Here is a 26,451-nt window from a genome sequence, read left to right on the forward strand (position 1 = left end):
CCTCGTTAAAAAAATATATATTGTGAAGCTTGCATTCAATTGCCACTCAATGTTGCACACAACAAGCTTCCATTCCCCCTGTCACAATGGATTCATGGCTGATTTAAGAAAAAAATCAAACCTGATACTTTATTTAGCCCTTAGTAATTTAGTTTTTTTTATTTAACCTCTCGAGATGGGAAAACATGTTTTTTATGAAGTTGAGAATAAACATTGTGAAATAAAACTTTTTTTTTTCACCCAGTTACTTCTCGAAACGCACCGAATTAGTGGAATGACCCATTAATTCATAAACTGACTTTCCAAACGGTGATCTGGAGACTTTCTTTCTCTGTCAAAATAAAAGTTGCCCACAAGTTAGCGCTTGCTTGCGCACATATGGCACACGTGCAGGACTTTTTGACATGAGGTGAAGCAGAGAGGAAATTATATGTCAAACACCTGCAGCAGACCCATGGTTGGAAAGGCCCAGTGCAGTCAAAGGGTTTTATAAATATTTCCACACTATGAGGTTGGAATAATACAACATAAAATTATTTCACAAATAATTGTGCCAGATACCAATGATCACATATCCAGGGCTTGGACAGGAAAAGGAGAGGAGAGTGGGTATGAAGTTAAGTTCAGGGAGGAGGCGAGGGCCTGGTCAATAAAGTTCCCCGCGGCACCGGAATCGACTAGAGCTGTAGAGACAACACTTGAGGGACAGCCAGCCAGTGAAGTGGGAATCAAAGGGTTTGATGGAAAACGATGATAATGGAATACTCACGCCTACCCTGTGAGACGGAAGGTCACGGGGCTGCCCCTCTTCTGTAGTGGACCCTGGGTTGTGACGTACCGGACACCACTGAAGCTGGTGCCCCTCCTGGATGTAATAGGGACAGAGCTCCAGCTGTCACCGGCGACGCCACTCTGCCACGGAGAGGTGTGGCCCCTACCTCCAAGGGTCCAAGGAGGGAGGTGAGTGACAAGGTGGACACCGGCGCTCCCGAAGAAGGTTATCCAGAATGATGGCCAGAGCGTCCAAGGATATGTTGTCATCCTGACATACCAACTCCATCTGGACCTCTTCGTACAGTCCACTGTGGAATAGTGTGGAGTCCCAGCTCATTTCATCCGCTTGAGGCTGCCACAGTCTGAATGGTGAGGGTGTACTACGAAGTGGTCTGAACACCCTACTGGAGTTGTAAAAGTCGCTCACCTCCCTCTAGAGGACGGTCAACGGTGAAGAGAGCCATGAACCTCTCATAGGAACCCAGCTCCTCCTCTCCTGCCTCCCAGACGGCCATAGCCCACTCCAATGCCCTTCCGGTCAGCAGGGAAATGACCGTGGCAACCTTGGACCTCTCAGTGGTGGGGGCTCCTGTCTGATAGACGAAATAGAAGGGAGCACTGGCTTAGGAAGCCACAGCATTTAGATGGAGTAACACCATACTTCTCTGGATGGGACAGTCGGGCACCACTGACCTGGACGGACAACTCAATAGGCTGGGGGACTGGCTCGCTGTGACGACCTGTTGTAGGAGGCCCTCAATCAGAGGTATGGAGAACCTCGCTTGTGGTGTCGAGGCAGTGGAGAATGCGGAGGACCACATTCGTGGTCGTACCCAGTAGAGCCATCTGGTCGTGGTCTTGGTGGAGTAGATGTCCCTGTTCCTCAACCGTCTGGAAGATGATGTATTTTCTACTGCTTCCATAATTTCTGAGGCAGTATTCTATAAAGTATATGCAGGGAGTCAGGAAGCAGGTGCAGAAGGTGAGTATAATAATAATAATAATCATCATCAGCATCAGCATCAGCATCAGCATTATCATCATCACAGGACAGGAACTGCTTACTGAACGTAACAAAAACCAATACTGCCTGATGACTGAGGCTACTGAGGGCTATATGAAGGGAGAGTAATCAGTGTGGTGATGAAGTCCAGGTGTACATAACGATGGGGAGCAGGTGTGCGCAATGTGGGTTGCCAGGACCGGTGGTTAGTAGACCTGCGACTTCGAGCCCTGGAGGGAAGGAGCAGGAGTCGGAGTGACAACTTCGCTGACCGCTTCCATATGTATTCTTTTGTAAATATATACTGTTAATAGTTCACTAAAGATTATTGAAACATACCGGCCGCCTACTCATCTTCTTTCTTTTGATTACCTGCCATTTTAGGGGCCTACCTTCCCACTGCCTTCTTGTTATCTGGAATAATACTGTGAAATTGTGAAAATTAGGATAATGTTGGAGTTTTGGTCTTTATGGTGGCAAAATTACACACTTTCTTGTACACATGTGCTGTATACGCCTTAAACCTGTACATTTCCACTATCTGTTTGTCTCGTGTAAGAAGAAGCCATTATTTTTCCTCTCTTGTTTCTGAGTAACTTCGTCAAGCGGCCAAAGACAAAGAGCCTCTGAGAGTGACCACCGTTTTTGGTCCATTGTGTTCTTTTCCTCTCTTTCAAGGGCACAGCTGTGTGAAGATATAAAGAGAGCAAAGGCTAGCTTGAGCAGCAGCGACAATTCTATCAGCACAAAGGGGTAACAAAACTGCCGTTATCACTTGTTTGTACGCAATGTTCCCACCATGATCTCACACACCTGCTAAACTGCAGGTGAGGTTGTGTTTTCCTATAAAGGCTGAGACCCAGGTCTTGTTTGATGGTTTCTTAACACTGCACTGTTGAGTGGATTGTTAACCAGCTCCAGATTTGCACATCTTATAATAAAAAGTTGTTGTTTTGAAGAATCTGCAGTCTCTCTTCCTTTTGATTAGAATTTCCAATATACCTTCCATGGTGACATCACCATGTGGTAAATTATATACCAATACAAAAGAGAGCTCCAAACCTCTGCCAATAAAAGCTCATTTCTCAGACCACCCCTAGACAGTCCGAGGAAAATTCTTGCCGTTTGCTAAGAAGCTATTTTTGTTACTATTTGACCATTTTAATTGAAAACAATCACTGTTAATTAAGTCCATAATTGTTACCCAGAAATGATTTGATATTCTGTCTCAAATTCCGCCCTATATATGAATCAAGAATCTTACATTTGGACTCATCACACCAAAGGGCAGATTTCCAGCAGTCTAATGTCCATTGTTTGTGTTTCTTGGCCCAAGCAAGTCTCTTCTTCTAATTGTTGTCCTTTAGTAGTGGTTTCTTTGCAGCAATTTGACCATGAAGGCCTAATTCACGCAGTCTCCTCTGAACAGTCGATGATGTGTCTGTTACTTGATGTCTTCACTATTATTCTACAATGTAGAAAATAGTAAAAATAAAGAAAAAACCTTGAATGAGTAGGTGTGTCCAAACTTTTTACTGGTACTGTATATATGGGGACAGTTTAGTGCCAGAAATAAGTAGTAAAATACATGTACAATTGAATTACAAATGTCTCCTGATCTGTCTTTATATCGCTCAGATATACTGTACTGTAGGACAGATACATTTTTTGGGGGGGGGTATCTAGAAGTAAGGCCAAAAATAAAGTTTCATCAACTATTTTTTAAATATATTTTTTATACTTCAAATGGTTGTTTAAAATTCTAAATCAAATAGCAAAATGATCCTTGGTATGACCTTCTTGAAACAATCCCATATACTGTAGCTTAGTAGAAATTTGACGAATTGACTTGTTGGAAAGGTGGATTCCTATGAGAGTGCCACATTGAAAGTTACTGAGCTCTTCAGTACGGGCCATTGTACTGCCAATATTTTCCCATGGAGATTGCATGGCTGTGTGCTCGATTTTATACACCTGTCAGCAGTGGGTGTGGCTGAAATAACCAAATCCACTAATTTGAATGGGTGTCCACATACTTTTGTATATATAGTGTATGTCTCAAACATTGTTCTCACAGATGGATTATGTTGCGAAACAGAAGCAGGGTTTGGAAGGGACCTCCTACAATGCTCACAGGGTAGCCACAAAACAACCACATCCTCAGTGACACTGCAGCAGATGACGACTTCCAATATGTCAGATATGTCATTGTGCACTGAACTTGATCACACAGTCTGTGACACAAATTAATGAATTCATTTGTCTTTAGAACTAATCGGACAATGATGCCATGTGGCATGGTTAGCAGAATCTATCAGAACCAATAAGGTAAGAATACTATCTGAATAGTATTTTTCTGAATAACATGAATAACATTGAAGTACAATATCTTTATTCTATTGTTAGCGTTGTCTACCATTGTTAGATTTCTTTGTGTGGGGTTTGGTGTTTTTTGTAAACACATTTGATGCTTACATTTCCGGACTTAACCCCTTGCTTGACATGAAAGTGATTGTCTTGAATGAATTTGTTTCCTTCTTCTCGACTCTAATACAGTACTTTATATTTGTTTCATACACTTCCAGTAATAGTTATTTCATTTTAAGAAATGAACAACACAAGGACATATGTGATTTATTGTTTTTCAGGCTTTTAGGTGCCATTGATGATCTCAGTTATCGAGCAGAACAGTCCATTGTTGCCCTCATGGCTGTGAAACAACAGCTAATCAGCTCACTGGTGTTGTGTTACCTGATTCAATATGGTTGAACTTTTTCTCATCTATTATTTGTGCTATATATTGTATTGATTTTCAAGTTATGCATTTTCTCAAACACATAACTAGTATGTGTAGTAATTAGTTAGATTAGCAGGAACTGTTTTACCACATCAGGGTACCTTATATAGACTATGAGTCTGGGTACCATGGCACTGGCATCACACTGACCACATCATCCTTTTTTCCTGCATTCACAGTTGCATGTTTCTGCAATGTCACCTGCACCACAGACTACAGTACATCCCTGAACTGTTCCTGCTCAGGCACAGTGCCCTCGTCTCCCATTCTCCTTGAGGCAGAGTGCAGGTACACACTGTTCTCTATCACTGCTGTGTGTCTGGCCTTGCGCCGATAGATTTAAGAGAACACATGTATACATATTTATGTACTGTACAGTTTAAACATATCATTTTAAGAAAAACATCTGAATGTTACATAAACCTTTTCATATTTGTTTTGTTTTTTTGTTTGCAAAAGCTGTATTTGAACATTATAATCACTCTTCTCTTTTTTTCAGAGATTCTGAAGACCAAGTGAATGATAGCTGTGAAATAACACCCTCACAAAGCTGGTGTATAATACAACCAGAAGATTTTTTCATGTTAATATCCACTGACACTACTTGCACTGCAAGAGTAAAGCACACAGGAAATGAAGACAAAATGAAAACGGATGACTCAACTGACTGGAAATTGTATAAATTAGGTAAGTGGAGTAGACCTATGTCTTAGGATGGTTTGTACTTTCCCCTGAACATTGTCTCTGATTCAGTGACAAGATATGGCATGAATACGAAGTGTCTATTGTTAGCAGTATGGTCATCTTATCAGCCATTCTGCTGTGACAAATTATTCTCAGCAGTTTTGAACTTTGCACAGCTTTGAAATGACAGTGTTGAACAGTCTTTACAATGAGGGTTATTGTGTGATGTGGACTGAGTGTCTTGGGTTCTTTATATATATATATATCACCCGCATTTGAAAGCTAATATGATACAAATGATTGAGCTTTGTGCACTTGAATCCATGCCTTTTTCATATAATGGTTCCAACCCAAGCTTCTCTGCCTTTTCTTCCATAGTGAAGCCGCAGCATCCAGTCAATGTACAAGTGACAGAGAACATTGACAGCTACAACATCACTTGGCAGATGGATGAAAACATTTACCTTGATAAATTCTTAATGTACAGGGTGCGGATTACAACACATAACTATTTAAAGGTAAACAAATATATATTTACAATGTTACATGTTTCCAATCAAATATTACAGTATGTGAAAGACCAGGTCCCCCAAACTGTTAAATCTAAGTTTTTCTTTTGACCTACAGGATCCAGTCTATTACCCTGTAAGAGAAGACCAGAGGTACCTAGTGCTAAACAGCCTTCAACTGCAACCAGGAACTGAGTATGTGGCAAATGTTCAGGCCTCAGTGAACCCTGTGTGTAACTACCAAGGTCCCTGGAGTGAATGGAGCTCCACTGTAGAATGGAGGACTACAGGTACATCAATGCAGCAAGTTTAGATTTAACTGATCTGCGTTACATGCTTTTCCTGGGTATATTGGATTGGGACTTAATTTTTCGTGTTATAGTAATGTATGAAATGGAGTAAAAATGTTCTCTCTTTCTATACACTATGTGTATTTTTACAGAAGGGAATGCTAAGTTAGGGTGTCAGTGGCCCGTTTTACTGACCATTCTCCTCTGTTTGATCCTGTGCTGCCTCTTTAAAATGTGAGTATTCCTTATTTATGATCATTCAGGTAACAGTAACTGTTTGTGTTTGCTAAGAATTTTCGATTAGACACCAACTTGTATCCTCAATTTCTTCAGGTCTGCCAATAAATGAAATGTTCTAGCCTGGTCACCATCATACGTGCTACATCCAACTTCTCTGACTTTCGTCAGATGCCCTGAACAAACACAACAGTTGGCTAAAGCACAAATTGATCTGCGATCAGGCTAGAAATGTTCAGCCTCTTGGTGTTTTTATAGAAAGCGTGAATACACTATACACTTTCCTGGCATAACCTCCCACATACACAGAAACCACAGCTGATGCTCTTTACTTGCAGATACACAATGTACATATAGGGGTGAGAAGACACAGGAAGTCAGAGCTGCTTCTACATTATTATTATACCAAACCTAATCCATGATAGCGCGGTGGTTAGGTTTGCACCTACATTTTTAGTACACCACTCACCCTATAAAACATTATAACACCTGCATAGAGAGAAATTCCATCCTCCCAGAAATTAAAATAATATTTGTGAAGACCTGAATAGTTCTGCTTATGTCACTTTCACATAGATTACAGTCACATATATTTTCCTTTGTGAAAGCAAACCTGTTTGTCACTTGCCTCCACATCTCTTCCCTGCAGATTGTGGCTGAAGAGGCTACACTTGATGAACTATTCCCCAAGCCCAGAGGACTTTTTCAAACCTCTCTACCACACATATGGAGGGGATTTTAAGGTAAAAATACAGGCAAAAAAAAAACTCATTGTGTCTGTGGGACTTGTTCTAAACCCCTCCAGCAGGTGTTACCTATAGGGGGAACTTCAGCATGGCCAGCAATGGGACTTTCCCATAATCAAATCCTGCAATGACTACACATATGAGGGGGGCATTATAATGACTCAGTCTGCAGGGGCTTCAAGAGCTTGCTTTCAACTCATATGTGGGTAGAAGCTCAGTAGACATTGAGCTACCCAATGGAAAATACCACAGGTAGAAATCTAAACTAAGATGTTTGCTAGGGTTATATTTAAATATTTTCCCATTAGAGGAGTATTTTATAAATATTCCAGAAAGGTAACCACTTATCTTTTCAGATTTGCCTTTTTATGTATTATTTACAAAACAATTGACACTCTTATGAAGGGGTAATATCCACTATGCTTAGTGAATAGTAAAAACATGTCATTTTTAAATGTAAAATGTATTGCCTTTTAATTTGGCATGAATACAACCAGTATTTTTCCATGTTTTCATCTGATTAACCAGGTTTGTATCCAACGTTTTTATGCGGGTATAGTACGTCAGATAAAAATGTAATGACATGCCTGGTGGAAACAGTAAACGTTTACAAATGTCGACGAAACTAAATATGCTAGACAAGGTGATATATTTTTGTGTCGGTAAAATGAATTATGCCAGAAATGTCGTTGGATACGCTTTTATGTGCAAATATTGATACCATCATTTCGAAGTAAACTTGGAGTCACGCGATTACGTGTTGTGCGTTCCTCCCACTATGACTTGGTGGGAAAGCATGCAGTTTAGTTTATTAAACTACAGATTAAATATATTATGATTAACTTCACAGGGTGGTGAAAGTGCAATTGTTTAATAATCTCGCTCTTTTGTCCATATAATCTCATCATGTTGGATATATGTGCGCTCTAGCCAGCAGCGCGCTGGCAAGAGCAGTGAGTAGATCCCAACTGTGGGGGAACTTCGGCCTTCAATTTACTCTTGTAACAGTAGAATGCAAAAGGAATGATTTTGGAAATGGGTACTGCATCATCAGTTTTCCTCTTGTAATGTCAGTCATTGCATACCTTAGAGAGCTATTTTGTAACTTGTTATAAATGTCCATATCAACAAGTCCATGTCAGCTAACGTTTTTTTTGCTAGGTTTTTTAGCCCTTGTATTTTGTAGTAATGTTCTAGTCACTCAAATATCACATGCATACAGATTAGACATGGCAAAATTTATATAATTACAAAAAAATGAGCTTTAAAACTGCTAAATGCTCTCTGCAACCCATGACAAAATGTGTAGAATTTCAGGAAATAATGACAGTTTGTGTCATGAATAGTGCTTGTGCACAAAGAAATAGACGTGGGGGGCGCGGGATGTTCCCCAATGTTGGATGGGGTGGGGCACTGAGTGAAGACGTTTGGGAACCCCTGTGCTCGATCGCACGTATCAATACCAGAGAGGGCACACTATATTTACATTTTGGGCATTTAGCAGACACTCTTATCCAGAGTGATTTACATGAGCAATTAGGGTTAAGTGCGTTGTTCAAGGGTACATCGACCGATTTTTCAAATAGTAGATTTAGGGGATTTGAACCAATGCTCTTAACCGCTCCGCTACCTGACAAAAATTATCACGCAAATTATTTTGTGAGAAAACCATGAGTTGAAAATGCGATGGAAACTTTTAAAATGATTTGTATGTGCACTACACCATCGCGCACATCCTTTTATATGCAACAAGTCAATTTGATGGAAACATCTCTGGTTTTCACAATGCGCATATTTGTTTTATGCGGATTCGCATGAAGATCTGTAGCCAATTTCTTCAAAAAAGTAGGCTACTTGCGCACGTTTGTCCACAAACAAACCCAGCATCCAAACAGTGCACTGTGCATTTGGTCTACTCTTGTAGCCTGATGCGTCCTGCTGCCCACGCGTATTTCGGTCTTGGTCTCGGCCAGTCATCTCTGCCTTGGCAAAATGTCATTGTTCACATCGAATCACACAGTATTTTGGAGCAATGTAAATTCGCTCATTTCTATTGCGACTGACAGGCGGCAACGATCAAATGTGGTGTAATAGCCTACAGTTTTCTGGCCATCTTCATTTAAATTATTGTGATGGGCTCATGTTTTACCGATATGGCATAATGCCACTATTTATTTTGCTGGTAATCTGTACCGGACCATGTCAGTTTACTTTCACCCCTGACTATAATTAAACTGTCAACTGAAGTCATCTTAATTTGTAAATATTTGTATGAACATAACAAGATTCAACAACTGAGATAAACTGAACAAGTTCCACAGACATGTAACTAACCAAATTGGAATAATGTGTCCCTGAACAAAGGGGGGGGGGGGTCAAAAGTAACAGTCAGTATCTGGTGTGGCCACCAGCTGCATTAAGTACTGCAGTGCATCTCCTCCTCATGGACTGCACCAAATTTGCCAGTTTTTGCTGTGAGATGTTACCCCACTCCACTAAGACACCTGCAAGTTCCCAGACATTTCTGGGGGGAATGGCCCTAGCCCTCACCCTCCGATCCAACAGGTCCCAGACGTGCTCAATGGGATTGAGATCCGGGCTCTTTGCTGGCCATGGCAGAACACTAACATTCCTGTTTTGCCGGAAATCACGCACAGAATGAGCAGTATGGCTGGTGTTGTTGTCTAACAGTCTCCATCCCACCTCCAAATACAATTATGATTCAAGCCCATATTAGTAAATGTCAAAGAAACATAGTCTACAAGCTGCTATTTCCTTGCCGATGGCAAATTCATCTGTTTTAACATTAGGCTATGTTTTTATTAGCCGACCATTATTTCAATTCCCTTGTGGCGCACTCAAGAGTCTTTTTTTGTGCAGATGCACCTTTGATAAATGAGGCCCCCGCTGGTTTCTCAACTACAGTTACATCAACATCCAGTAGGTGGTAGTGATGTCCATGGGAAAATGAAAGCATTGCATAAAAATACAATATTTTGAGATTGGCCAACATTGAAAGAATTATAGAGAGAGACATAGATTCTGTGTCTGAAGTCAGTGAACAACCCATGGTGTCAAAACAAGTGCCTATTCAGAATGCCATTATCAATTAGTACTGGGCTGGGCTTTGGTGGGGCACAATGTGGACTTGTTCTGACATCAGTCCAAAAGATCCCTTTTCATATCAGAGTATAACTGTTGCACACACACACACACACATACACACACACACACACAAAACAAATAGAGGATGATAAATAATTTATGGGTAGATGTAAATAATCTTTTCACATAAAATTGTGAAAATGCAAGTATTTGCAAAGAGTGCTGAAATATTTTACTTCCTCTGTGGTTGCAGAGAGTCTGGCAGAACACCAGAAGCTCAACCACAATCTTGCAAGCTGTCCTTTGAAATTATCTTGAGAAAAATCTCAGAAAAAGACTCCAAGATGTGTCCATGACCAGGGTCGTAACTAGGTTTGCGTTAAAGTGGGCTCAGATATATATTTTTTGAAGTTGAAGCTTATTTACTGCATTTCTATACAAATAAAAAACTTTCAAATGCTATTCAGAGAATAGCAAAAATAAAGCAAAAATGACACCGGCCATTATCACCTTGGCAGGTTCATTCACCTCAATCTATCTACAAACATATAGCCTATTAGCAATACAGTTGTAATGTTTTACCCCTGAAAGGGGGAAAATATGAGACATGATTCTCACTGACACGTAGCATCAGCGATTGTTCAGTCATTTGTAATGATACAATCATTAAATCATCAACTCTTTACGTACTGTAGATGTCGCTTTCCTCAAATTGCAAACACTGAGTTTGTAAAACATTAGGAACACCATCCTAATATTGAGTTGCACCCCCCTTTGTCCCCAGAACAGCCTCAATTTGTCAGGACTACAAGGTGTCAAATGCGATCCAATGCTACACAGACTTGTGTCATATTGGCTGGATGTCATTTGAGTGGCGGACCATTCTTGATACACACGGGAAACTGTTGACCGTGAAAAACCCAGCAGCGTTGCAGTTCTTGACATACTTAAACCAGTGCGCCTGGCACCTACTACCATACCCCGCACTTAAAATATTTTGTCTTGCCCATTCACCCTCTGAATGGCACACATACACAATCCAAGTCTCAATTGTCACGAGGCTTCTTTAACCTGTCTCCTCTCTTTCACCTTCATTGATTTGAAGTGGATTCAACAGGTTACATCAATAAGGGATCATAGCTTTCACCTGGTCAGTCTATCATGGAAAGAGCAGGTGTTCCAAATGTTTTGTACACTCAGTGGATAGTGTTCACTTTTGTATTCCTAGGCATTACGAATCAAGCTCCGCATAAACAGATATCCAACTGGAGCACACAGACAGTAGTGTAAAGTACTCAATTACAAATAGTTTAAAGTACTACTTAAGTCGCTTTTGTACTTTACTATTTATATTTTTGACAACTTATTTTTACTCCACTACATTCTGAAAGACAATGTACTTTTTAAAATTTTCCCTGACACCCAAAAGTACTTTTCCCTGACACCCAAAAGTTACATTTTGTAAGCTTAGCAGGGCAGGAAAATGGTCCAATTCACACACTTATCAAGAGAACATCCCTGGTCATCCCTGCTGCCTCTGATCTGATGGACTCACTAAACACACATGCTTAATTTGTAAATTATGTCTGAGTGTTGGAGTGTACCTCTGACAGTCCAAAAATACTGTAATGACCTGACTAGATCATAAATGAACAATTGTCCAGACAGAGGCTTGAGTTTGCGCATTGACGGTTTATTAAACCAACTTTACACAGGCTACTGTTTGGGCCGTAGCACACGCCAAATAGATGACAGATAACCCCCAAGCCAAACGTGACCTTCTCTTGTGAAGCCCAGACGTAAGAGAGAGAGAACAAAGGCTGAACCTGGTCTTAACTTCCAATGCTCCACCCCCCTGCCCAACCCCCCTCCACGCCACTCCGCCAACCACCAGGATGCCCGGCATCAGAACATTCCAGGCATTCCCGTGATTGGCAGATAGCAGGTTGATTGACATGTCGGACCCCGCGAACACCGGGTACTGGTCAGTACAACACAACCACCTCCTAGCCTAACACATAACACACAGCTGTCTGTGCGGGTCGCTACACAGCCCCCCCACCACAAAGTCCCTCGTCCCGAGGGAACAAACAAAGTCTCTGAAGCGACCCGGAGGTCTCCTTTGCCTGCGTGGCCGTGATGGTCGCAGAGTGCCCCTCTGGGAACCAGGGGATGAAGGCAGGGATATGGGGGACAAGGAAGCGGGAACGGGTAATACAGTCCGTGGCTCTGGGGAACCACGCGGTGACACAGGGGGGGAGACAGGGGGAGTGGGCTGTCTGGAGCCTTGTCTGCGGCACCTGAGGGTGGGTGCCTGGAGAATGTCATTGCCAGAGAGGGGAATTGTGGGGGTTCCTGGGGTTTGGGGAGAAGAGGCCCCTCTGTATGGGGCTAACCTGTCCCGGTGCAGTGCCACCTTTCTCCCCCTGGGAGGAAGCTGCACCCGGTACACAACCTCCCCTACCCTCTCCAGGACACTGCAGGGTCCCACCCAGTGACTGTCCAACTTGGGGCATCTGCCTTTTTTCCTTAGGGGCTGTAGACCCAGACCAGCTCCCCAGCCACAAAGTGCCTTCCCCGGGTGTGAACGTCATAGTTCCTTTTCTGCCTCACACCTGCATTCACCAGCTGCTCTCTGGCGAAGGTGTGGGCTGTCTCCAGGCGGTCCTGGAGTCTCCGGGCATACTCCGGCCCCGGAGGAACATGAGGGCTATCCAGGGGCCGACCAAACGCCATCTCCGCAGGGGTGCGGATCTCTCTCCCCAGCATGAGGAGGGCAGGCGTGCAGGAAGTGGAGTCTTGGACAGCGGAGCGGCATGCCATGAGGACCATAGGCAGGTGCTTGTCCCAGTCACGCTGGTGTTTGGAAGAGACAATGGCCAGCTGCTGTCCAAGCGTTTTGTTGAAGCGCTCCACAAGGCCATCACTTTGAGGATGGAGAGGAGTAGTGCGGGTCTTGTGCATACCCAGCCTCTCACACATGGTGGCGAACACACGGGACTCAAAGTTTCTGCCTTGGTCGCTGTGGATGGACTCTGCAGCTCCAAACCTGCTGAACATCCCCGCTGTCAGGGCGTCGACGATGGTCTCTGCCTCCTGGTCAGGCAGAGCATAGGCCTCGGGCCATTTTGTGAAATAGTCCATGGCCGTGAGCACCCAGCGGTTTCCACTGTCTGTGGTGGGGAAAGGCCCAACTACATCCACTCCCACCCTCTCCATGGGAGCCCCCACTGGGAACTGTTGGAGCTGAGCATGAGAGCGGCCTGGGGGGCCCTTTCTCGCTGTGCAGTTGTCACAGCGGCGACAAAAGTCCTCCACATCCCTCTTGTGCTGCCCCCAGTAGAAGCCCTGACGGAGACGGTGCAGTGTTTTTGTGACCCCAAAGTGTCCAGTCCCCACCCCCCCATGAGTACTCTGGAGCACAGCCTCCCGCAATGCTTTTGGGACCACCACCTGCCACCTCTCCTCTCCCGTAGCTGACTCCTTCCATGCCCGCTGTAGCACGCCATCAGCCAGCCGCAGTCTCTCAAACTGCGACCACAACCCTTTGGTCGCGAGTGAGAGCGCTGTCACCTCTTCCCATGGTGGCCTCACCTGCGCCTCTACCCACTGTAGCACTGGCTGTAGGTCTGTGTCCCGTCCCTGCTGCTGCCGCCATTCAGCCACGTCGACAGTCTGCAGCTCACAGCAGACAGGCCCGCTCGCCCGACACACTGTGGCACAGACACCCTCCTCTGCCCGCAGCTCTCTCTCCCGTCCCTCTCTCCGTTCACAGTGGCGGCAGCCGTCTGCAGTACAGGGCCGACGGGACATGGCGTCGGCGTTGGAGTGGCGTGCCCCTGCCCTGTGCACCACCGTGAAGTCATACGGCTGAAGCTCCTCCAACCAGCGTGCCACCTGCCCCTCTGGCTCTCTGAAAGACATGAGCCACTGGAGAGCAGAGTGGTCAGTCCTTACAGTAAAGGGCAGACCACCCAGGTAGTACTTGAAGTGTTTGACGGAAACCACAACAGCCAAGAGCTCCCGCCGGGTGACACAGTAGGCCAGCACCCCACCCATGCCCACATTGCTCGCGTCTGTGTCCAGGATAAAGGGCAAGGTGAGGTCAGGGGGGGCGAGCACGGGGGCCTCGATCAGTGCACGTTTGAGGGTGTTGAACGCCTCCTCACACTCCACTGTCCAAGTGAAAGCCTTGTCCTTCGGCAGCAGGCGGTTCAGTGGAGCAGCAACGCTTGAGAAGCCCCGTACAAACCTCCTGTAGTACGAGGCCAGGCCCAGGAAGCTCTTCAGCTGACGCTGGTCGGTGGGGGTGGGCCAGTCTCTGACAGCCCTTACCTTGTCCTCCATGGTGCTGATCCCCTCCTTCCCCACTCGGTGGCCCAAGAAGGACACCTCTCTCCTCATGAAGTGGCACTTCTCGGGGTGGAGCTTCAGACCTGCGGCAGCCACCCTCTCCAGCACACGCCGTAGCGCCCCCAGAGCTGACTGGAAGGAGCTGCCATGGGCCAGGATGTCATCGAGGTATACCAGACACTGCTGTCAGGGGATGCCATCCAGCACCCTGTCCATCAAACGCTCAAAAGTAGCTGGAGCGTTGCACAGGCCAATGCACAGGACCTTGAACTGCCAGTGTCCTCTGTTAGTGGAGAACGCAGTTTTGGCTCTGGCCTCTGGGGAGAGGGGCACCTGTCAGTAGCCACTGCGGAGGTCTAGTGAGGAGAACCAGGAGGACCCCCTAACCAGGTCCAGCGACTCATCGATACGTGGTATGGGGTATGAGTCCTTCCTGGTTACCTCATTCAGCCGCCTGTAGTCCGCACAGAACCTCAGCTTGCCCCCCTTCTTCGGAACCATGACGACTGGCGCCGCCCAGGGGCTGTCTGAGGGCTCAATGAAGTCTGCCCGCTGCATCTCCAACACAGCCTTGTCTGCCGCCTCCTGGCGTGCCAGCAGGATACGGCGGGGACGCATCTTGATGGGTCGAGCATCACCTGTGTCGATCTCATGCTGCACCAGATGAGTCTGACCCACCTCTTCCTCACTCAACGCAAAGCTGTCTCTGAATTCAAACAGCAACCGCCACAACCGTTCCTGCTGCTCGGGGTCAAGACCAACACAGTTCCTCCCCCATATCTCCCTCACTGCAGACAGTGTCCTCTCCTCTCCCATCTGGGGTAGCTGGGCTGGGGGGTGCGGCCCGGGCTCACAGAGGGCTGTGTCATGGAGGTAGCTGGGGAATGTAACACACCGCCGTAGGTGACAGGGGGACTGGGGAAAAGTCACACACAGCTGTGGGGGAGGGGGCGCAGCCATGAGTCTCTGCTGCTTTAACTGTTGGAGTAAAGGGTTTGTTGGGTTGAGTGAATGTGACATTAGGGGGGGGCCATGGTGACTTCCGTCCCTCCCTGGAAGCTCAGTGTGCCCCTATTTAGGTCTAACTGGCAGCCTGTGCTCCTAAGAAAGTCCAACCCCAGGATACAAGGGTCCTGCACAGCCGCCACCCACACAGGATGACGCACAGTCCTGCCCCCTACTGTCAGAGTCATTATTCCCTTCCCTTTCATGGGTGCCAGCTCACCTGTGACTGTGCGGAGCTGCACAGTTGTAGGCTCACACTGAGTCCAACCTGGCACAATATCTGGCCTCACCATTGTTACTGTGGACCCAGTGTCCACCAGGGCGGAGCAGGGCACCCCCTCCACAGTGACAGGGACATGACAAAAGTCACAGGTCCGGCCCACCACAACAACAGGCTCCATCCGCTTGCCCTCGTCTGCTTCTGGGGGAAGTGGAGCCTTGCTTCCCCGTCTGTGCCGGTGGGCTCCTCCTGAAGATGATGGTGGTTGGGATAGAAAGCCAGGGGTCCGCACTACCCGGTCTATGCGGACCCCGAGCCGTTTCCCTGAGCTCTGGGGGACATGGGGCAATCTCGGCGCAGATGGCCTGGCTGGCCACAACCCCAGCAGACCCTGGGACCAGGGCGTGTGTTTCGTTCCGCCTGTAGCGACACAGCACGAATGAGTTTTGTAATTTCGGCCACCCAAGCAGGCTTTTCCGGCTCCGGGCTGCTCTGCCCCCCAGCTCGCACAGAGGGTGTGTGTCCCTGCACCCCCACCAAAGCCCCAGCTGAAGCCCCAGCCCACACCAGCTCCCTCTCCAAAGCCATCTCCAAGGCTGTCTGCAATGACTCAGGATGAGCCAGCTGGGTCTGTATGCGCAGCTCCGTAGGAGAGAGCGCCTGTATGAACTGGTCCCGTGCTAGCTCGCTCTGCACGGAGGGGGGCATGTGAGCATATGCCCGCCGAGAGAGGCTCTCAATGTCATTAGCTAGCACCCGTAGAGGCTCTCCAGGCTGCCTGCGTCTATTACTCAGTTCGGAGCGCAGTAGCCCGGGCTGTACACACTGTCCATAGCGCCTCCTCAGTGCTCCCACTAAAGCACCATAATCATGCCTGTCCTGGGGGCTAATCAATATCAAACAGGCCAGAGCTTCATCCGTGAGGCATAAAGCCAACTGCAGTGCCCTTTCTTCATCCGACCACCCCCTAAAATGAGCTAACAGTTCAAACTGAGCATGAAAAGCTTCCCAATCCGCCTTACCGGAATACTTCGGGGTCTTAACGGATACGGACGCAGCCGGGAACTGGGCGCCGCCATGTTTGTTTACATCCTGAGCCCCAGATTCCTCGTCACGCCGCGTCGACGTCACCACTTCGGTCCGCCCACCAGAATCCGCGCGAAATACAGTCGACGAAGCACTCATGCCCGCTTCAGCCGCCATCGCTCTAACGTCCTCCCTCAAGCGGCCTCTGCGCTCCGACGCCCTGGCGATCTCCTCAGACAGAGCCCCGACGTCCATTCACACGCACCTCCTTGGCCATAATCGTCCCCTACCTCCACCTTCACTTTCGGATTCCCTCGAAGCATTTTCAATCCCCGTTCTCACCTACGGTAGCTAGCCACATAAGTCAGCTAGCTAGCTGGCTAACTTGTATCAACGTTTTTACTTCTGACACCAATGTAATGACCTGACTAGATCATAAATGAACAATTGTCCAGACAGAGGCTTGAGTTTGCGTATTGACGGTTTATTAAACCAACTTTACACAGGCTACTGTTTGGGCCGTAGCACACGCCAAATAGATGACAGATAACCCACAAGCCAAACGTGACCTTCTCTTGTGAAGCCCAGACGTAAGAGAGAGAGAACAAAGGCTGAACCTGGTCTTAACTTCCAATGCTCCACCCCCCTGCCCAACCCCCCTCCACGCCACTCCGCCAACCACCAGGATGCCCGGCATCAGAACATTCCAGGCATTCCCGTGATTGGCAGATAGCAGGTTGATTGACATGTCGGACCCCGCGAACACCAGGTACTGGTCAGTACAACACAACCACCTCCTAGCCTAACACATAACACACAGCTGTCTGTGCGGGTCGCTACAATACATTTAAAATTTAGAAAATTGTACCTTCTAGTTTGTGTAAAATAAGGAATTTTATATTATTTATACTTTTACTTTTGATACTTATTTGAGAAATGACATGCATTTTTGATACTTAAGTATATTTAAAACCAAATACTTTTAGACTTTTATTCAAGTAGTATTTTACTGGGTGACTTTCACCTTTAGTTGAGTCATTTGCTATTAAGGTATCTTTACTTTTACTTGAGTATTACAATTGGGTAGTTTTTCCACCACTGCACACAGATAATCATATTATCACATTCACATTCATTATTAGAATATTACTTATGATTCTGTATTAATATCAGTGATGTAGTGGTACATAAAAGTGGGTAATTCACTGATATAAACGGAAAAGTATTCCATTTTTATAACTGTATTGTTTGCATTTCAATTGCATTTTAATGTACGCCATGTCGAGATGATCATATTGAAACATATCTTCTTTTTAAGTTCCTACCCTGTTTGATAAGACTAGTACAAATATGGGGCAGAGACCCCCCAATGAACCACTGTACTAACCTCTCTCTGCTAGCTTCCTCTCTCTCCTCTGCTTCCTCCTGCATGCATTGCAGCCTGCCTCAGCCTCGATCACCACACCAATGTCTCAGTAGCAAACTCGCTGTAAAGCAAAGTTATTATGATAACCTAGTAGCCTGTATGTTGCTCCTGCTGAGGTATGCTCCGTTTAACGTTAGCTTCTTACTTCATCCTTCTATCTGACTAAATAATACTAGCCAGAGCACTTCAACGTTGGTTAGTGCTATCCACCCTAACCCCCACCCCTACCAAAACCTTACCTAATCCTTACCGTAACTATTTTACATTTCAGCTATAATGCGTTAGGGACGTCCAAAGGATTCCGAATAGCATGGACCCTTCAAAGTTACTGCAATATAAGTCTCTACCAACAGCTAGCCACCTGCCTGACTGTCTATTTACCCGTTGTGCTCTCATTCTCCGAGAGTCGTTATTTGTTTGTTTGGGGGATGTCTGTAGAGACCGCAGGAGTCGCGGGACGGTTTCAAAATCGCCTTTTGTCCGGCATCTCGCAAACACTGTCAGAAGCCGAGCAGTGGAGTTAAGAGAGTGGTGCATGTGCTACTAAAAATGAATATCCAGGGGACGAAGGTGAACATAACGAACTGACAACTATTCACTAATCGTTGGCAAAGAGAATACAATCGTCTTCAATTCTGTCATTTAGCAGAAGATTTACAGTAGTGAGTGAATACAATTTCATACTTGTTTTTCTCCTCCGTACTGGTCCCCCGTGGGTATCGAACCCATAACCCTGGTGTTGCAATCGCCATTCTCTATCAATTGAGCTTTGATCAACGCTGGGAGCAATATTTATGTATATTTAGACTCATAATTGAGTTTCTTTATTGTGTGCAAACTATATTGTAGCAACCTTAACCCAAAACCTCGCCAAAAGGTTTGGACCGAAACTGGGCCAATTGTGCACTGCCCTATGGGACTCCCAATCACGGCCGGGTGTGATACAGCCTGAAATCTAACCAGAGTCTGTAGTGACGCCTTTAGCACTGAGATTCAGTGCCATAGACCACTGCACCACTCGGGAGCCCAAATGGTAACAGTTAAGGTGTTGACTTGACAGTCGCTGGACCTATGTGTAACGGATGTGAAACGGCTAGCTTAGTTAGCGGTGCGCGCTAAATAGCGTTTCAATCGGTGACGTCACTTGTTCTGAGACCTTGAAGTAGTGGTTCCCCTTGCTCTGCAAGGGCCGCGACTTTTGTGAAGCGATGGGTAACGATGCTTGGTGGGTGACTGTTGTTGATGTGTGCAGAGGGTCCCTGGTTCGCGCCCCGGTATGAGCGAGGGGACGGTCTAAAGTTATACTGTTACATATGTTTGAGTCCCCGTTGGGGCTACACCCCCAAATTTGCTACACTGGTGTCAGAAGTGGGATGGAGCAAGGGCGGCCATCAGAAAGCAGTGTACACATGAGGAATTTGGTCATGAGATGCGTGGATACACACTCTCCTAAAGGTAATTGGTAATGTAGTGACCTTAACCCAACACCTAGCAACCTCATCAAGAGGTTTGGACCTCTTGGTGTATTAGTTAAGGTGTTGGCTTGACAGTCGCTGGACCTGGGTTTGAGTCCCATTTGGGGCTACACCCTGAATTCGCTTCAGTGTACTCATATGTAATTATGGCCATGTCCATGACAGTCACATCATTTCAGAAGATTTAGTAGGCAGGAAAAAACTAATGAAAGATAAACCAGAGTTACTGGAACCTGTGAAAACATCCTCTTGCAGCAGCCCACAGAGATAAGACACTGATCTTGCATGCACTACAAGAACTGTAGATTGGTGTCTTCACTTCTCTGCCACACACGAGACACATTAGATCGTATTCCTGCTCAACCTAATGTAAACCTAAACTAATCCGTTTTTATAAAGGATGTACTTACTCTATGTTGCCCTTTTGCTAAGCAGTATACATTTATCTGAACTGTACAGATGTTCTGTGAGAAGTTCATAGTCATGAGAATGTCCACAGGGTTTGGTTATAGTTGAGGAGCAAGACATAGCTGTACTAACTATGCTGTCTTATAGCATAAGGTCAATGTCAGTGATGAACGCACATGAAGTCCCTGATCATATAGTATAAAAATAACCTCACAGCAAATTATATATATTTTTTTAAAGAAAGCATTTTGTCAATATATGATAAGCACAGTCAGGTAGATGTTTTTAAATGCCCTCTCTCTTTAGCCCCCTGACAGCTGTTAGTGGTGCAGTATGGCCACTTACTGCTGTCTTTTCAGATGAAAAACAGTGAATAGATTCTGCTGAATTGCTCTTCACCCAGATAAGGTATTCTGGTGAAAAAGCTTGTCCAAGCTTGTCCTGTGGGAAGCATCTTGTTTTAGAAGGGTTCATAGTTGTACAAAATAACTGCCACCAGTTTCATAAACATTTCTAAATGTTAAAAAATAAAGTCTTTCTGTGATCGATCTTCATATTGACGACCGAGGTTACCATGACCTGCTACCAATAACAGTGATAAGCTCTCATTCAACATTTTGCATTCAAGTGTAGCTCAGTTGGTGGAGCATGGCGCTTGCAACGCCAGGTTAGTGGGTTCTTTTCCCGGGACCACCAATACGTGAAAAATGTAAGCATGCATGACTAAGTCGCTTTGGATAAAAGCGTCTGCTAAATGGCATGCTGTTTAAACAGTGTATATATATATATATATACACTGTATACTGTATGAGCCTATAGGGGCAAGGGTTTGTTTCTGCACCGGGCGGGCATACCTTTCACCTCAAGTGTACCTATTGCTCCTTAATCATCCATTTTTTCATTATATTTTGCAGAAATGGGTTGGACCTGTCTTCATCTTCAGTGAGCTGGATCCCTTGGAGAAAAACCCACCTACACAGAGGATGGCTGAGAAGCAGCTAGACATCCTCGGGCTGTCCAGGCTGAGTGTGGAGGAAGACAGCAGCAGCAGCAGTGGGGACCAGGGCACCTGTCACTCTGCTGGACACGTCTCCATCAATACTGTGATGGTGTCTGGGGAGGAAGGAGCTTTGTCAGGGAGTTCTTGGGTGACATACAAGTGCAGCCAAGGTGGGGAAAGCTTCTCCCAATATACTGGAGGCAGCAGAGGAGGTATGGACAGTGAGACGGAGGGCCCTCTTGGTGCTGGGGCAGAAGAGGAAGGAGGGTTATCTGGGCAGAGTGGAAGACAGGCATCAACGGGCCTGCCTGCTATGAAGTGGCAGTTCCAGCTACAGGCCTGCAACTATCAACCAGAGCAGATTTCATTGGACTCAGAGGACGGCTACCCTCCCTTGGTGCTGGATCTGGACAGTGTGGACACCATTGACAGTGGAGTCTTTGTTGAGTCTGACTGTAGCAGCCCTGTGAACACTAACTTTGAATCTGAGAAGCAGATAGATTCTGGTTTACTGAGTGGGGTAGGCAGTTCCCCTTCTGAATATGTCAAACAGTGGGTGACAGGTAACACTATGCAAGAGGACACAACCAACTCAGGACAGAACAGGACGATGTGAGTTCTCCCTCATCTCCTGTGTCACTGACAGTGTTTCAGCATATTTGTAAAATTCCTTACTTTCCCTGGTATAGGTATATTGTTCATATTGTCATCATGTTTTTTTTTTTTTTTAAGTGGAGTAGGAATGATTTCTTCCCAACATAAAAATTGTTTGTCGTAGTAATACAATAATATTGTTTGACAATAGTTGTCATGTTGCATTATGTAAATAGATGTAGATTACTAATTTTGGCCTTCCCAGACCTAGATTTTGGCCTTCATGTAAATTAATCATTTTTTACGGCTTCATTTCTCATGCATTTTCCATGTGGAAGGGGTATTGTTTTTATATCATGTTTGTCATCTAATGTTTCTTATGTTTGTGACAATGGATCCAGTTGAGTTTGCATTCATTTTCAATCACTTGTTAAATCTTTAAAGGGATAATCCACAGTTGCTACATCCATCCATTTTTTGACTTATAAATGAATTATATAAACTAATTTATTCTTGAAGAATATAACTTTAAATGCCTCATGAGCTTAATTCAACTGTCATACCCAATCAGAAGACAAAATATAAGCTTGTTTTACTCCAATGTTTGTAAACATTGTAAGTGGAAACAAAAACTGTACAGCCTCAAAATATGCTTAAAAAGTTGATATTTTGGATGGTCATTCCTTGCATCAATAGCGCTGTCTATGAATTTATGAGTGGTTACATGTCTCCAGGGCCATCCCTCAGGTATTACCAAAACAGAGGCTGGTGGCCACTTTGTTATTGTTTCAACTAATGGTTGCTCATTTAAAGTACACATTTTTTTCTCATATGCATGATAATGTCCCATAGGGGTCAAAAGAATATTATTAAGTTATGGGAGCATTCCAGCATTCAGATATTGGTCTCCTTTTTCTGTACGATGCATAAATGCATCAGAACACAGATTTAGGTCTGCTTTAATGCAGTTCTGTCATTTCTCTTTACCATTCTCATTTGCTGATAAGAAATTATAGCTACTTGTGACTGTGAACTAAAAGCTTGCAGCGGTAGGCTACATCTGATAAATTGACTCTCCACTAGGTATCAAATTCTATAATCTAGATGTTGCCGTTGCACCGTTATCACAATGAGTTAAACCACTGTCTAGTTTCCGTTAACAATCTTTGAGAAATGTGAAACAGATTGATTTGATTGCACTGAAGAGTATGTTAAAACACATTTTATATGAATATCAGGAATATTATAATAAACTATAGCTTAGTTCATTATATTCATGATGCTTAAATATGACTTGTACACCAACACATCACCTTTTTTTAAATTACAAGTGTGTAATGTGAAATAGAAAATCTTAGAGATGTGTTCATAAAAAATATTACGATGGGTTAATTTGAGCAATTAGATAGTAATCAACTCTGTCACAGAGAGGCATTGAAGAAGGCGTGGAGAAGTGAACAGCTTTCATATGATGACAGGACCTGACTTCCTCTCATCGTGTTGTTATAGCATTATGATGCTTGACTTCACTCATTCATTCTCTCTGAGAGATGCCCTATCCACAAGACCCATGCACAAGGTAGTATGGACCTTTCTCCGAAATGTTTTCCATTGTGTACTTTCCACATTATGATAAAATGCACAATTTGCACATTGTACATGACTTATACATGTTTTTCCTGGTTTAGCCCTACACTCATGCTAAGATGAAGCTTCTACTTGCACTTTGTGCAGTTTGGAACATCATCCAACTATCAGTGTGCTGCTCTTCTGGAGGTACTGTACAATAGTCCATTGTACTGTTCTTTTTGTTCATGTTCAGATTCATGTCCAGGAGTAAAAGATCATAACATAGGTGACATGGGTTGTGATAAAGGGTGTGTTTCTTCACAGAAATGACAGATCGACTCACCTGTGTATCTGATTATTGGTTTACAATTACCTGTACTTTGAGCATCACTGATGAGCCTGCAGGTGTCAACAATACCCACTACTGGTTGAATTTTATCTGGTCTGGTGGAGTTGGGTGAGCCTTATTGTGTGCAGATGATGGATTCTTATGTTATAAATCTCTTGGTTCTGTCCATTGCATGAAGTGGAGAGATGAATAGACAACATTAAATGGGAAAAAAAATATGCAGAGGATAAATCATTTCTAATATCATTTGAATCACACAAAACATTTTTCCACAGGATTACATTCAAATGTCCACTGGTGAAGATGGGGGACAGTTATGGTTGCACATTTGTGGCCGATTTTGATAAGAATGTAACGTACCACGGCTCTTCATTTAATGAAATGGACTGTTTCAATGTACAGCTTTGTTATTACATTGACTGCCAATCAAACTTGAGAGGCTTTGAACCGTTCAAAAATAGTAAGTTCCCTGTGAAGATTATATTGATTTGCAATTCATGAAATATGGCATGAAATAATTATGTTTGTGCAAAATATAGCTGACAAATATGTGTAATGACTAACTCTCTGTCATCAGTTCAACCAACAGCTCCAAGTCATCTCGCTGTCCAGTGGACTTCAGAGGGTTACAAATGCACTTGGCAAAGTGGATATGAACACCATCCATATATAACAGAGTTCCCTTACCAACTCTTCATCAACAAATACCATGGCAATAAGAGCGAGGTAAATAAAGAGAATCTTAATAAAGAGCATCTTAATAAAATTCATGCTTCAATTGTTAAAGTCAATGGTTGTTTGCTAAATTGTTTCCTGGATTTTTTTCTCAGGGGTTTTGTGTGTCCCCTCAAAACAAATCTATTTTAATTGATGCATCTAGACTTGAGCCAGGTACCACATATGTTCTGAAAGTGAGATCCGGGCTATATGAGTCCTCTGGATATAAAGGACAGTGGAGTCCGTGGAGTGCATTGGTGCAATTGAGGACTGATGCAAAGGAAGGTGAGAGAGATCTGCTTTTTAATTTTTACTTTATTTAACTAGGAAAGTCAGTTAAGAACAAATTCTTATTTTCAATGACGTCCTAGGAACAGTGGGTTAACTGCCTGTTCAGGGGCAGAACGACATATTTGTACCTTGTCAGCTCAGGGATTTGAACTTGCAACCTTTCGGTTACTAGTCCAACACTCTAACCACTAGGCTACCCTGCCGCCCCTTTGGAGACAAACTAGTTCAATCATATACCACTCTTACCTATCGCCTCTTTGTTATTGTCCCAAAATATGCTATGGCAAACCATTTAGGCTGTGTTTAGACAGACCAATTAGTGATAAAATTATCAGAATTGGGCTGCTTGTCTAAACACAGCCATTGATGCATATACTCATTTTCTCCTTCAGCAGAACCAACTATAGTCCTTGTCCTCAGCAAGTTTGTATTTCCAGTTTGTGTGATTGCTGGAGTTCTGTTGTTTGTATTTTACAACCCCACGACAAGGTAACTGGTCTTCTTCAGAAACCCATACAAATACTTAAAAATTGTGTCATGAGAGAGCGAGACTGATTTGGAAGCAAAAAAAAACAAATCATGTGCAATCATTTGTGTCATAGAATGAAGATAAAAGCTTTCTATGATGTGCCAAGCCCAGCCCCTTTTTTCAAACCTCTCTACAAAGATAACAAACATTTCCAGGTAAAGTCTACTAATTAATTTATTATTTTCCCAAAGTGGTCCTCATAACACCTTCAAAATGGTCCCTGGGATGCAGTTTATATCTTAATATTTTTTTCTCTATAGGACTGGCTTGAGTCAGAGTGCAATCTGATACAAACATACAAAACAGAAGAGCTCCTGACCATCGATACTTTGATTATTGAGGCCAAACCTATAGTAGAGGACCAGGACAGTTCAGCTACAACACCATATCCCCTAGCACAAGTTCACACTCCCTATGTTGGTCCCTCAGTGATGGACTGGGTCTGCAGTAACAGTCCAAATGGAAATGGTCCAGGGGACATTCCTTACACCCAGCTGCCCTGCTCTCCCCTAGAACTCCTGTTTGGAGGGAAGGGCACCTCTTTCTCTCAGGACCCTTCGGTCGCCTGTGAGGGGGACTCTGGATGCGAGGACTTAACACTCAGCCCTGAGAGCAGCTTGCCTAATAGTCCTGTATCTAGTGAGCCAGAATGCATCTGTACTGATTACTGTATCCTACACGAAACCTCTAAAGGTTTTATCCCCACTGGTGTGTCCAAAGAGGTCTCTACTCATCCCTTGAATAGTTATTGCATAGAGGGACCAGGTAAGGAGGAAACCTGTGCCACTGAGTGAAGTTACCAAATGTTACATCATATGCCAGTATGACACAGATGGCCTACTACTTGGGTTTTGATAATGTACTGAGCAAGGGTTGTCATAGTCTTTACAATTTCCTAAATTACATAATGTTGACTTATGATAATTAGCAGTTTCTTTTTTTAAATTCTGAAGTAGAATTGTGTATACTATACTGTAATGAAATGTGTTTTGTCCGTTTGAAATATTGTACATTTTTTTATTACTGTATCAATTGTGTGATAGCTTAAATAGCTACTTTGGACCAGTTCATTTCATAATTTGTCTGCACTGATGGCACTAGAGCCATTGATCCTTCAGTATGTGAGTTAACCACCAGAGGATGCTGCGACTCAACACTTAGAGGAGAAATTGGCGAGGTGCAGTTTCTTGGATGACAATTTGAGCTCTATGTAATATTTTGAAAGTAGTTTGATAATCCTGTAATTACTATGTCCTTTAATTTGTCTTGTATTACATACTTGTTCGCTATTGTAAATGCAATAATACATTGGTATGGTTTATATGTATCGTTTTCTATTTCGCA

At 44.3% G+C, this 26,451-nt stretch overlaps 1 protein-coding gene and 1 long non-coding RNA gene across 3 annotated transcripts; one reads left to right on the plus strand and one right to left on the minus strand.

Moving 5' to 3' along the window:
* Nucleotides 1-426: 426 nt before the first annotated feature.
* LOC118365344 (uncharacterized) lies at nt 427-1,852 on the minus strand. Its single transcript, XR_004821762.1, has 2 exons — nt 1,468-1,852; nt 427-1,367 (listed from the first exon to the last, which is right to left on the minus strand). It is a non-coding gene; the product is annotated as an uncharacterized LOC118365344 (long non-coding RNA).
* Nucleotides 1,853-21,682: 19,830 nt separating this feature from the next.
* LOC118365342 (interleukin-21 receptor-like) lies at nt 21,683-26,428 on the plus strand. Of its 2 annotated transcripts, none has more exons than XM_035747479.2 (9): nt 21,683-23,231; nt 23,341-23,428; nt 23,546-23,678; nt 23,846-24,030; nt 24,148-24,296; nt 24,401-24,572; nt 24,971-25,067; nt 25,181-25,262; nt 25,368-26,428. In XM_035747479.2, exons 1-9 carry the CDS (start codon nt 23,121-23,123, stop codon nt 25,899-25,901), a joined length of 1,551 nt encoding a protein of 516 aa, XP_035603372.1. In that variant the 5' UTR covers nt 21,683-23,120; the 3' UTR covers nt 25,902-26,428. The 2 variants fall into 2 exon arrangements, with proteins under 2 accessions (XP_035603372.1, XP_035603373.1); XM_035747480.2 differs by having other exon boundaries at nt 24,974-25,067.
* Nucleotides 26,429-26,451: the final 23 nt, after the last annotated feature.

This window comes from Oncorhynchus keta, chromosome 32 (assembly GCF_023373465.1).
Source record: "Oncorhynchus keta strain PuntledgeMale-10-30-2019 chromosome 32, Oket_V2, whole genome shotgun sequence".
NCBI classification, from domain to species: Eukaryota; Metazoa; Chordata; class Actinopteri; order Salmoniformes; family Salmonidae; genus Oncorhynchus; species Oncorhynchus keta.